General features: G+C 44.5%; 1 protein-coding gene across 1 annotated transcript in view; it reads right to left on the bottom strand.

Annotated features, from left to right (window-relative positions):
* The window catches only part of TMEM237 (transmembrane protein 237), a 145019-nt gene that overhangs the window by 14680 nt on the left and 116610 nt on the right, over positions 1-13729 (bottom strand). The window contains exon 9 of the mRNA XM_069613942.1: positions 3839-3932. Within this exon, the coding sequence (XP_069470043.1) occupies positions 3839-3932 (94 nt within the window). The remainder of the gene's footprint in view (positions 1-3838; positions 3933-13729) is intronic.

Below are 13729 nucleotides of genomic sequence, written 5' to 3' on the forward strand. Positions count from 1 at the left end.
ATTGACCGAATTGTGAAGGTCAATTGTTGCATATATGCGGGGGAAACCCCCCGCAATCCCCCATTATATATACACATATATATATATATAGATATATGTATGCGGTCAATTGTGCAAAGGTCAATTCGGACCCTTGACTTTCGGTCAATTAGGTAATTCAAACAATTGTGTTCGAACAATTTGGGTAATACCTCCCCTACACCTCAGCAGCGCCAAGAACAACAGGCAGTGACAGCCCACATTTTTTCCTCCAGGGCCCGTGCTTCAAAATTCATGTTCTCATGGATGCGTTGACACGGGATGTTGCAAAGTAAGAATGTATGTTCATTGTGAGAAGGTCACCAGCTTTGAATTTTTGCTTGGGAGCCGGGAGGCCCACGCGACCCGCATACAGTATAAGGTTCTATTATTTTTTGACCTTGAGAGACAGGGACCATTCCGAAAGGGATTGAATTGAAGGGGGGGTGTAATAACGTATGATATGATAAGGTTGTCCATTCCGAAACTGGACATAGTTGCATGTAAATTCAGTTTATGATAAATTGTTGACACGAACGGAGGAGTCTGTATTACGCCAAGAAAATGGAAATGCCGAATTAAATGTAAGTTTCTCTTTAGACGATTTTATACCAAAACTAGTCGAAATACGAATAGCTGACCATTATTGCTGGGTTACATTGTACTTGTTCGTTCTGTGTGGCATTTTGCAATGAAGTGCTAGCACAACCTTTGTGTGCTGGGCTATCGACCGGGCACATGGGCAGGCCAGCATCGAGACGCATGTAGACCACCACTGGTTTCCCCCTGGTTCTACGCTAATAAATCATTACATTGTGTGTGCACCTTGATTTGTTGCCTCAGTTTACGCATTACGTTTAGAGCTCAACATACTCCATTGCACTAACGTTGGAAGCAAATAGTGGAGTACTTTGTTATTCCACGTTGTTTTCTCTCGGTTCACAGTGTGTCTCCTCTGCGCTAATAAAAAAAATGATTAATTGTAATAACGATCGGCTACTGAGACACATTTCTATTTTTATGTTTTGCAAACAGGTACATCGTGCCATTCTGTGATTGTCATCTATTCCAGACCCCGACTGATGGATTCTTCAATCGCCAGCTGCAGCTACATGTCAATCACTGGATTTACTTGACCATTTTTTGGGACGATAGATGAGGGCCAATTTGCCCCTACGCTGTACCAGCGATTAGGAGCAATATAACAACCTTTACGGTGGTCTATTGCCAAGTTGATGCACCAGCCTTGCAAGTCACCGTGAGACCGAAGTGCTTCATTTAGACAAAACGAACACCCTGTGTACCAAAAATGAACAGCGCGTGACTCACAATAAACATTTGCGGATTTGCGGATCGAGAGCAAAGAAAAAAAGCCCCATTTTGATTGAATATGTCAGATGCCTAATGTTATCGAAACATTTAATGTGAAATAAATGTACTTTACCAATTGTACAGTCTTGCTGTTTCCTTTTAAAGTACAGTTTCATATTCCTAATAGTGACGTGCTATGCTGTGGGACGATGTGTGTTGTTTTCCGGGTTCTGCGTCAAGTCGCGTAGGTGACGACTGGGCGCGTTTGGCTACGCTGCCCAGTAACGTCACGGAGAGAGGCGGAGAATATCAATGATTTGGTGATGTCAGGCTCAGGGGCGGGGCTATGATTTAGTGCCGCAAAGGCAGGTCACCCAGGGCAATGCGGCAAGTGCTAAGATTATGACAAAATGGCCGCGCCCTGCTGCCTGATTTCGCTTGTGTTCAAGAGACGAAAACTCGGCTAAGGTGCATTGGAAATGTTTGTATGATCGATCGACTTATGGTTAAAAACACATGGCCGAACCATAGGGACAATAATATTTCTGACCGCTCTATTCCTTTAAGTTATGATATGGGTCATATATAATCATATGATCCCAAACCCTACATGTCACAAAGCAACCTCTGAATAGTTTCGGATTTCAGCAGTACAAAAGTAAATGCTAGAGTTCTGAGGAACACTAATTACTCAGTCACATTTTATAACCATTCATTAGATGCACAGTTCAAGAAATACTCTGAGTGTCAGAGATGGGTAAGGGATTTTTATTAGATTTTCTAGGGGTATATGGATGGCCCTCTCTCTCCTCTACAAAAGCACCACCTCCCTAACCTACACGGCCCTACTTCCCAGGTTAGTGTATATCCATTATTGCCCCCTACTGTCTAGGTTCTAAATTACTCTACAGGTGAAGACCCAGAGGCACAATGTCACTCTGCCAAATTCAGTCTTTTTCCTGTCATGCCGACATATTCCTTTCCCAATCACTACTCTCTACTTCTCTCCTCGCTTCCACTCCTCTCCTATTATCCTACACCTTCTTCTGTCTCTCTAATATCTTTCACTTCTTCTGTGCGTCGTCTCCACCATTTCATGTTACTACTCCCTCCTCCACACTATAACTCCCCACTCACCACTACTACTACTACTCTGCCTCTCTCTACACAACTCCCTCATTTCCCTCACACAAGCACTTCACCTACTGCCTACATGTCCTCTCTTAAGCACACTCACAACGCAGTGCTGCTTGTACTCTGTAACCAAAACCTCACCTGCTCCAGAAATTGACCCCACCATCCTGTCCCCTGCACGTCTCTTGGTCTGCCACCTCCTCCTCCTGTGACCCTTCTGACCTCACTCGAACAACCCACAACTTCCTCGGGTCCCTTGTAACCTCCTACCCACCCCCCCGGTCTTCTGGTTGGTCCCCTGTGCCTGACCAATCTGGCCCCGTTTTCCCTGCGTGGGAGGGGTTACATACAAGGAATTGTTCAACTAGCCCCTTAAGCCCCCCCCCCTTTCTCCACATGGGTTCACTGAAGAACAACAATGGCAGTTTGTTTGGTTCAATGTCCCAGTTCGTGTTAGGGTGATCTGGCTGGGCCGCCCCTAAGGTAAGTCCCTGTTTTTTTTGGTGGTGTTCCCTTTTAAGTCCTTGGCGATCTAGCAGCCCACACTGATCTCCTTCCTGGGCAGGCCTGAGCTGACTTGAAGTGTGTGGCTTTGTGAGCAGCCACCTAGGAGCTCCGGCTCTTTGCTCTGTTGTTTGCTTCCCTCCATTGTTTTCCTGCTTCTCATGGAGAACTTCAGAGTTGGTGCGGGCACCTCTATTCATCTCTCCGCTAAGGCTTCCTCTCTGGCATGGTGTATCAACATCGTGGTGTGGGACTCTGCTGAGTTTCTCTCTTGCAGGTACTTTCTCACAGTGTCTGCCACGGGTCAGCATCAGCAAAAAAAGGGGAACACTTGGCCAGCACTGAGAGTCAAGGGCATTCTGTGGTAGGGCTGGCTATGGATTTCTGCCTGGAAGGCCTCCAATCCCAGACAGAGAGGTGCCTATCCAATTTTGACAAGGGAGGGTACTGCCCTTGTCACAATATACTTACCTTATTGACCTCTACACACAGCTAGACAAACCTAACCCCCCGAAAAAACACTTCTTGTGTGCTCCACGTTGGCCAGCTATAATCTTCTAAGAATGCTCACCAACACAAAAAAAAGTGGAATATGCCTTCTTATCAGTGGCCCCCGGATTTGTAAATGCCATTTCCGGAAGCACCTAAATGCAATGTGTCCATTGCTTCTGTGCCTATGAAAGACCCAATTGTCAAGCAAGAGTTGATCACAGTGCATCCATGGTTAGTTAAAACAAAGCGGTCCTTTCTGCAGTCCAGCAGACTATTGTGTGATTTCATGGCATTTTTCAAAGGAATGGGGGCTCTACAATATATTAAAAAACCAAACAGACAATATAAAACTAGGCGAAAGGAGTAGCTAAAATCCTACCAAAGACTGCCATTCTGCGAAGGGGGCGTATACAGGTTGATCCGATCACTTGTCATCTGTAGGCTCAATGACAGGACAAGCGCCACAAAGTACACTGGAGAAAAGCAGAGAGCAAGATGTCAGAACAGACAACAGAGAATTACTATCAATAGCAGAATATGAGGTGTACCAAACAGCAAATACTGAGGACTGGTCAAGTATTCAGCTAGTCAAAAAATGTTTTTTTTAAAACAAAAGTTTAATTATTTATAAGTACACTTCACATAAAAAAACAATCCGACATTCCTGTTATATAAGTGGATTTTATGGTACATGTGATTGCCAACTTTTGTGACCTCACTCGAACAATCCACAACTTCCTCTGGTCCCTTGTAACCCTCCCTCATCCCCCCGGTCTTCTGGTTGGTCCCCTGTGCCTGGCCAATTTGGCCCTGTTTTCCTGCATGGGAGGGGTTACATACAAGAATTCTTCAACTACCCCCTTAAGCCCCACCCCTTTCTGGACATGGGTTCACTGAAGAACAACAATGGCAGTTTGTTTGGTTCAATGTCCCAGTTCGTGTTAGGATGATCTGGCTGGGTCGCCCCTATGGTAAGTCCTGGTTTGTTTTGGTGGTGTTCCTTTTTAAGTCATTGGCGATCTAGCAGCCCTCACTGATCTCCTTCCTGGGCAGGCCTGACAGTCATCTCATGTTTCTTTAATCACTTTTATTTTAAGCAGGTAAGCAGGTAAGTGAAGTTCAAAAGCCATAAAATGGCAAATTATCAGGCAAGTAATAGTTTGATTTTAATTTTCAAAACGCTGATTTCTGATTTACACTCTTTAGTCTAAATTAATGTTTGACTTACGTCTCCTTGGGGGGGGCCAAGGGGGCTATAGCCCCTGATCTTTTGGTTGTAGCCCCAGATAGAATCTCAGGAGCTACAGCCAAAAGACTAGCTAGCCCCCAGTCCCAACAGTTCCGACATCAGCTTAGCCCCGGGTCTTTTCCAGACCTAGCAACTCCCCTGCGTCTCCTTCAACAATTTGAATAGCTACATATGGTATTACTCAGCTGAATATTTCAGTTTTCGGCAGATGTACTCAAAGCTTAACTTTGATACATACATCTAACAAGAATGTACTAAATGTAACAAAAATGGCAACAGATGTTGATTTCTAAAACCCCAATAATTATTCTGTGTGCAAGAGACATCAACTGAAAGCACATGGCAAGAAAGAAAGGAAAACACGTTGTTCTTACAAAGATGCAGTGCTGCTCAGATTCATTACAAAGAATTAGGCTAAACTGACAATGTCCTGCTCTTTTTTGTAAATTTACACCAATGTCACCTTAATCATATACAGTTTGGATGACCAGCAAAGGTAATACATGAATATCCCTTGATTATCTTGTTTTTGATCAATATCAATAAAGAAAAAGTAAAAATCATGAATGTGATTAAGGGTCGACAACGCCATGGGACCCGAAATCTAGTCCTATGCTGGTGAAGCAGAGTGACTCTTGTCTATCCTATGAATCCATGCCTTGCTATCATCGTCACGGTTGCGAAATGTGTGTGGTATTTGGTATAATGTTATGATGTTGAAATGTGTTAAGGCAACACTTTGCCTTAGATTGGAAATTTGAAATATACTGGTGTTATGCACGCTGAAAATATACTGTGGTTGTACAACTTAGGGTAGACTGGTACTGTACAAACTGCCAATATCAAATTGGGAGTTTAGTGAGATTTGGAAAACGTAGTATACTGGAATTGTGCAACCTAGGAACATACTGTGAATGTGAACATTTGGGAATAGACCAGGACTATCAAACTGTGAATATACTGCGTTCGGACAACTCAGAGCATGCTGAGATGTTCAAACAAGCTGGAAATATTCGGACAGTGTGCAAACTGGAATTGTCAAACTGGGAGTATATTGGCATTGTGCAGACATACTGTGTACTGTGATTTTGCAAACTGGGGTTAGACTAGGAATGTGCAAATGTCTACAGGGCTTCTGCAAAATTGATTATAAAAAAGTGAATATGTAAGCATTTTACATACTGGCATCCAGTATCACAAAGAGTTTCTCTCAAAACTCTAGCCCTGACGCACAAATGTCTTGCCAACCAAGCTCCCAACTACTTGGCCTGCAGATTTGTCTACCACACTTCCAACAGACCTATTACATCTGCCCAGGCCAATTGCCTCTCCATACCTCGCTTTAAGCTACAAAAATCAGGAGGGATAAGCTTCCCTGTCCTTACTGTGAAATTATGGAACCCACTTCAAACCCGCTTAGAGCTGAACCGTCATTCCCTGCCTTCAAGAACAAGGCCAAAGCTTGGCTGTCTATCCAAGACCTGTCTCGGCACGAATATGCCTTACCACCTGTGCTCTTCTACCTCACTGTATAAAGTTGCTTATTTATATTTATTGTTTATACTACCTGCAGTCTTACTGTCCTCATATTTACCTGTACCTACCTTGTGTCTGGCGACTAGCCCTTGCTTATCACCAGTTTTTTTGCTATCCTTATGACTGTAAATTTGTGCTAGCTTCTCTTCTACTGTATATCACCGGCATACTATGCTCTTTTAAAGCTGCCATGTAACCTGTTTCCTTTTGTATGTCAATCCACCATGTAACCTAAGTGATGCGCCCGGATGTCCTTGGGCCAGGTGCGCTATGTAAATAAATAAAATACAAATACAAATTTTCTTTACTGGGCTAAACTGTGTGTATACTAAGGTGTATGTGGGTTATTAAACAGGAAATATACTTCTGCTGTCAAACATGGAGGATAGAGAGTTAGGGGTTCCAAGTGATAGCCTCGACATTCACAGCATCGGGATTGTGGTACTTGACACAGTTATGTATGAAGCTGAATGCATGCAATTATTGGGAGACAAGAAGTCGTACAAAAAACTAGAGAGGGACCCCACAGCGAGATTAAAAGAAGAAATAAAGAGTTTGACCAATCATGCAACATGAACAGTGGATCAGTATTGAAGAGGGCCGCTTTCTGAACAAAACAGGATCGAAGAGGGCGGCTTTCTACAGACTCCCTAAAATTCACAAAAATTCTACAAAGCCCCCGGTAGACCCATAGTGTCTGCCATTGACTCGCTGTTGGAACCGTTATCTGTCTATGCAGAGATACTTCTAAAACCATTTGTTCTGGAGATGCCATCATATGTTAGGGACTCGACGCACATGATTAATATCATTAATGACATTCAAATTGATGAGACAGATATTCTGGTCACCATGGACGTCGAGTGCCTATATATGGCTATCCCACAGATGGAATGTCTTCATGTTTTGGGTCAATATCTGAACAAGAGAACTAGACCGCATTTACCCCCTACTGAGTTTGTCCAAGAATGTATAAGGTTAGCAATGACCGAAAATTTCTTTTTGTTTAAAAAACAACTCTATAAACAGGAGAAAGGGGTCATGACGTTGCAAACCTGTACATGGCTGATTATGAGGACAGGTTTATTCTTGGTCAACACAATTTGCTTATGATCCATCCCACACTGAAATCTCATCTGAAACTATGGCATCGCTATATCAATGACGTTTTCTTAATTTGGAAGGGGTCAGTCACATCTCTCATGGAGTTCAATGAATGGGTAAATCAATGTGACATAAACATCAAATTCACTATTGAATATAGTTTCGTCAGGTGAGCTTTCTTGATCTTCTGATTAAAAAGTCTATGAATCAACTCACAACTACTCTTTTCAAAAAAACAACCGATAAGAACTCCCTACTACACTTTAACAGCTTTCACCCTGCCAGTTTACTGCAGAATTTACTGTATGGGCAGTTCTTACATATTAGGAGAAATTGCTCTGAGAAGGATGAATTTAAGCTCCATGCAGAACAGCTAAAGGAGAAACTTGAGAGCAGGCGATATCCAAAAAGGCTGGTCAAAGGACAAATGAGAAGAGCTAAAAATACCAATCGTGAGATATGTCTAACTGCTCGAGAAAAACAGAAGAATGAACGCCTTGTATGTGTGACCACACTTAACCTAATAAGTGGGGACTTAAAAAGGATCATAAACAAACATTGGAGTTTAGTCAAACAGCCAGGGTCATTAATGAAGAAACCTATGTTTGCGTTCAAACGCAACCAAAATCTCAGACAGAGACTGGTCCACACTTATGGAGAGCCAACGAGAGAGACAACTATGAATGATCAATGGGGTTTACCGCCCATTGTGGGACACTATAAATGCAGCAAATGTGTCCCATGCCCTGTTACCGAAACTAAGCGGGAATTTCATTATGGTCAAAGAATTTGGAAAATGAACTGCCATACGAACTGTCTGACAAAAAATGTTATCTATGTTATCAGCTGCCCCTGCCAACTTCTATATGTGGGTAGAACCACACGGGAAGTTAGACAGCGCATATCAGAACATAGGAGCTGTATAAGAAACAGAGTGGCGGATAAACCGCTTGTGGAGCATTTCGTTAAAATGCAGCACAAGGATACAGACCTAAGGTGGTTCGTACTCCAACATATTAAGAACAATATGAGAGGGGGCGATATTGGTATAACATTACATCGTATTGAGCAAAAGTGGATTCATACTCTAGATACAGTCCGAAAGGGACTGAATGTTTCAGTTGAATGGAACAATTTGGTCACAAAAAAATGATCTGTAACATGAGTTGACTGGTCAAAACTAAGGTTGATGTAACATTATGGACATGTATTATGTGCCACAACAACCATACCGTATCTATGAGCTATTGTTGTGTTGAGATTGAATGTCTATATTTTATAAACATCTCTCCGGCCAAATATGTTTCAATCCAAAAAATGTTTCCATCCGAAAATGCTGGTATTTGATGCATGTTAGTTTGAGTCCAAGATGTGATGACATAATTGTTTGAACTATGCACACAATAATATGCAATATTCTTTGTATGTTAGTCTGAGTCCCAAGATGTGATGACATGATTGTCTGAACCATGTACACAATAATATGCAATTTTATTCACTTCAAAAGAAAGTTTAAATGGGTCCACATGATGATGTGTTTTTGAACTCCCCATTTGTAATCATTTTAATAACAATTTGTAGAGTCTATGTTTCTGGAATGCGCTAGAAATGATTGTGTACCCGGAACAAGAATAATGTGTATATAACATCGATACACTGTGTTAAATTGTGGCATTGGCCCATTGATCCAGTTCCTTATATCAGGGAGTCCATGCAAGTATTTACAATCTGAAGGGGTATGTGACCAGTATTGGACATTTGTCCGTGCAGGTGTGTCCAATTCTTTTTTTGCCTGTTGATTTGAAACTATATTTTTGGTCTGCACATTTGCCCGTGCTCAATCGAGGCAAAAGTGAAAAAATGAAAATAAAGGAAAAAGATATGACCGAAATATACAGATATGTCACATAGTCCGCCGGGTTCTCCGGCAGATTTTGTATTGGAAGGGAACGAGTCACGCATAACTGGATGCGCAACATCATTTGGATGAATTAGTCACGTGCAGTTTCTCTAAGACTGTGTCCCTTGTTTGTGTTTATGTCCACGCTGAGCCGGCTAGTCCGACTTTGATGTTTAGGAAACTACATAAATATAGTCCTTTGTTTGTTTCGAGCTCGCATAGTCTGTTGATGTATGTGTAATTGGAGTGGAGCAAGTCACGAAGGTGCCAGCGGCTGTATTCCCTACGGAAGAGGGCATTACGCTTCTGTCCACGGTAAGCGGCACACACGGAGGGAGCATGTTGCCACTGGTGGTTAGAGGCATGCTAAAATATGGAGTATTTTTATGCTAGTGTCCATGGTGAGCGGTACACGGGGCGAGCATTGCGCCATGGGCGACAAGAGGTGCATTTACATATTGACGGCAGGCGTTATTTGGCCGCATGTTGTGATAGCGTCGCGGACATTACGTGGGCAGCCTGTCCACTGTGTGACTATCTCCGCATGTGTCGTGCAGGCATTTCCTAATGTAGGAGTTCTTAGTAATGAATTGTCACGGTGCAGGTGTATAGAATATGTATTATTTCACAGTGCGTGTGCAGTAGTGGCGTATGACACACACCTTGGTAGCCCGCACTTAGCCGCATTGATATTCTTGTTACAGTAGATACTAGCTTTCTGAGCATGTGGCTTCTTTTTCCTTTTTCTTTTTTCTTTTTAAATTTTTCAAATAGTCATAATATTCAGAAAATGTAAGTGAAGAGAAATATTCTCTATTAAGGAGTTATTTTGTGCTTTCTCTGTAGCCTCGTGAAATATCACTGACGGATGCATGCTAGGAAGTAATGGCAATCCCTTTAAGAACAACGTGTGGCTCTAGGGGGCAATTGGCAGTCATAGCCTCTTGAAGATCTCCACTTTGCACCATGGGTGCTTGTAAGTTATTTTAGTGTCTCTATTTTCTTGGGTATAGGAATGAACACTGAGTACTCGGTGTATTTCCAGAATGCTGAGAGATTCTAGTGGAGGATTGATTTCCGCTGTCCCGTTCACTATCCCTTGAGTTGGAACTTGGGGGTGAGTAGGGGCGTGTGTGTTTATTGAATCATAACACATTTATGACATTACTAGTCACCTGTTTTAAGAAATAGGGATGTCACTATGGTTTTTATCTTTTTTAGACTGACTACTGGCCCATATACGTTGAGAATAGGGCTGGGTGATTTCTCCATGCTCTACGTCCTGAAGAAGGTCTTTGACCGAAACACGTGTCAACGCTTTTTTTGTGTGACTCATCTGGTCAAATAGAATACCGGATGTATAACGACACCTGATACTTTGGACTGGGTCACTGATTAATGTGACAATCGAAATAAATGGAGTAGCAACATTACCAATGTTTACTGGTTTAGAAATTACATTGTGGTGTTTTACAGATGAATGTCTGAATGAGTGTTGTATGTGGTTGTGACTGAAGGAATTAATTGATTGTTTTATTGAATTTTATGATACAAAGATTGTTTTTTGTTATGAGTTTATTGATTAAAATTTGATATGTATTGAACTAATTTAGTGTCATCCCGATCTACTGGTCCACTTTTTGTTTGATTGCTGGGATACGGATACAGACACAGACCAGGGTGCATGGGTTGCCAGGGGGGCAACTAGTGAAGGGGTGCAACTGGCAGGGAGGGGAGCTAGGCCTGAGATCAGAAAGAACCCAGGTGACCAGTGCAGTTTCAATTTCAACCAGGAGTCGAGCAGGGGAGAGGAAGAGAGAAGGCAGAAGCAAAGAGGAATGTCTTGAGGTGCTTCTGGAACCGGAGATGGTTCTCCTGAAGTTTCAGGCAGGGAGGCTGTTCCAGAGGGAGGCCCCAGCCGAGGAAAGAGATCTGCCGCCAACTTGTTGCTTGGAGAATCGACTGACCCTGAGGGAGTTGGAGGCGGAGGAGCGAAGGGCTCGAGAAGTAAGATATTTCTAAAGAGAGAGTTGAAGGTATTGAGGCCCCAGCCCCCAGAAGGCCTTGTGGACAATGCAGAAGGTTTTGAACTTAATCCTCGCAGCCACTGGGAGCCAGTGAAGAGATTTCAGTCCTGGAGAGATACAATCCCTGTGCTTGAGGCCTAGGACAAGTCTCACAGTCCTGTTTTGGATGAGTTGCAAAGGGAGGAGATTTGAAGAAGGAAGATTTAGAAAGAGGCTGTTGCAGTAGTCCAGTCTAGAGAGAACCAGAGCTCTGGTGACAGGGAGCTTCTGGGGGAAGGAGAGGAAAAGAAGACTACCTCTGAGACGACGGAGATGTGAGGAGAGAAGGAAAGCGTGGAGTCGAAGAGGTTTTTTGCCTCACAGGTTTTTTTCTTGCTCCAAAGAAGCTCTTCCTGCTTCCTTGGAGCAGGAAGAGGGCCAAGAGAGGCCGGACATAGAGTTACAGGAAAGGAGGGAGCAGGTGTGCCGATGAGGATAATCTCAGTCTCACTGGCATTAAGGCAGAGATCATTGGCGGCACACCACTCCTGGATGGCAGACAGTCAGAAATGAGAAATGGAGAAGAGGTGGCAGAGGGGAGCCTGAAAATGAGCTTAGTGTCATCCGCATAGCACTGGAAGTTGGGGCAGAGAGCAGCAATGCGGTGGGTAAGAAGTGCCAGGTATTGGTTGGACAGCCAGGGAGAGAGGTTAGACCTCTGGGGAACACCACAGGTAGAGAGAGAGAGGAGAGGAAGAACCCAAGTTGGACCTGGGAGGGTCGAACGGCGAGGAAAGAAGTCAGCCAAGCCAGGTCCTGATCGGTGATACCCAGGTTATCACGGAGACGGTTGAGCAGGATGGCATGGTTGACTGTGTCAAAGGCAGCGGACAGCTCAAGCAAGATGAGGAGACAGGGGGTATTAGAATCAAGGTTCGAGAGCAGGTCTTCACAGATGTTCAGGAGAGCAGTTTCCGTGCTTCTGGCGTCTCTGAAGCCAGACTGAAGATCATGGAGGCAACCAAAAGATTCAGTGTGAAGATTAAGCTGGGAGATGGCCAGCTTTCCCAAGAATTTGCCCAGAAAAGCAGTGATGGGGATCGGGCGATAGTTAGCTGGGCAGGAGGGGTCGGCTGAGGGTTTCTTAAGGAGAGGGTGCACAAGAGAGTGCTTCAGGGGGGAAGGGAAGACTCCAATGGCAAAGGAGTGGTAACAGAAGTCAGCCAGAGCAGGAGCTAGGGTATCAATGTGGATCTTGATGGTTTTGGAGGAACAGGGGAGAACCTGTTTTGAAGAGATTTTCATAGATCAGACTTGTCTAGAGACCTCTTCTGGGGAGAACAGGGGAAAGGCAGAGAAGGAGGGAGGAGGGGTGGCCAAAGAGGGGCAGAGGAAGAGCAGAGAGTAGAGCGAGGAGGGAGAGAGGAAGAGAGAGAGGACAGGATGTCCTGAGTTTTAGAGATTAAGTGAGAATCCAGAGCCGTGCAGAGGGCCTGGGAGGGGACAGGAGAGGTAGAGACTGCAGCAGGATTGGCCAGCTCCTTGCACATTTTAAAGAGTTCGGCCGAATTGGTGGATACCGCAGAGACGCGGGCTTGGATGTGGGCTCTCTTCTTGGTGCGGACAGAGAGCCGGTATTGTCTTTGGAGCAGGCCAGTTTTTCAAAGGATGTACCGGAAGCACGCCATTTCCTCTCAGTCACCCTGCACTTACGTTTAAGGGTGACGAGGTATGAGTCGTACCAGGCTTTGCACTTGGCTTTGGGCTTCAAGCTGATCCTCATGACAGGGGCAAGAACATCAAGAGTATCAGATATAGCAGAGTGGAGCATGGAAAGTGCTGCGTCAGGGTGTGAGTCAGCCAAAGGGGGAAGAGGGGGCAAGAAAGTGGCGGCCAAAGCCTCAACTGACACACGCTTCATAGGTCGAACAACCGAGAAGGTAGGTGGCAGTGCTGGAGTTGGCTTAGCCTGAGTGGTAGAGAGAGTGAGATGGGAGGAAAGGAGAAAGTGATCACTCCAGGAGAGAGGAGTGGTGAGAGGGTTAGAGAGGGGGAGGTCTGAGAAGATCAGAACATCCAGAGTGTGCCCTGCAAAGTGGGTCGGGCCAGGGGGCGCGGGGGAGTATAGAGATGACCGGAGAGAGGCACTATGTATGGAGAGAGGCACTATTTGCTGGGGATAATTATACAACTAACAGTGCTGACCCCGGTGCGGTCACCAGGCAAGGACAGCATGCCAAGCACACTGGGGTCAGGGATAAGTGTGGCAATAAAAGGAACAGGACGCCCTCCCTGTTGGACCGCACTGGGATCTGGGAGAAAAACAGGAACGTGGTGGTAGTTACTGGGCCCGGCAAAGAGAAGGCCTGAGTTAGGAGGTAGAGGTGGGGCCATCCCTGACCTGTTGCATGGGGACCGCCTCGACCGTGGAGTAAGGAACAGGACTTTGGTATTGGTTAAGGAGAGGGCCTCCTG

This window comes from Ambystoma mexicanum, chromosome 9, assembly GCF_040938575.1.
Source record: "Ambystoma mexicanum isolate Mex_15411 chromosome 9, UKY_AmexF1_1, whole genome shotgun sequence".
Classification (NCBI taxonomy): Eukaryota; Metazoa; Chordata; class Amphibia; order Caudata; family Ambystomatidae; genus Ambystoma; species Ambystoma mexicanum.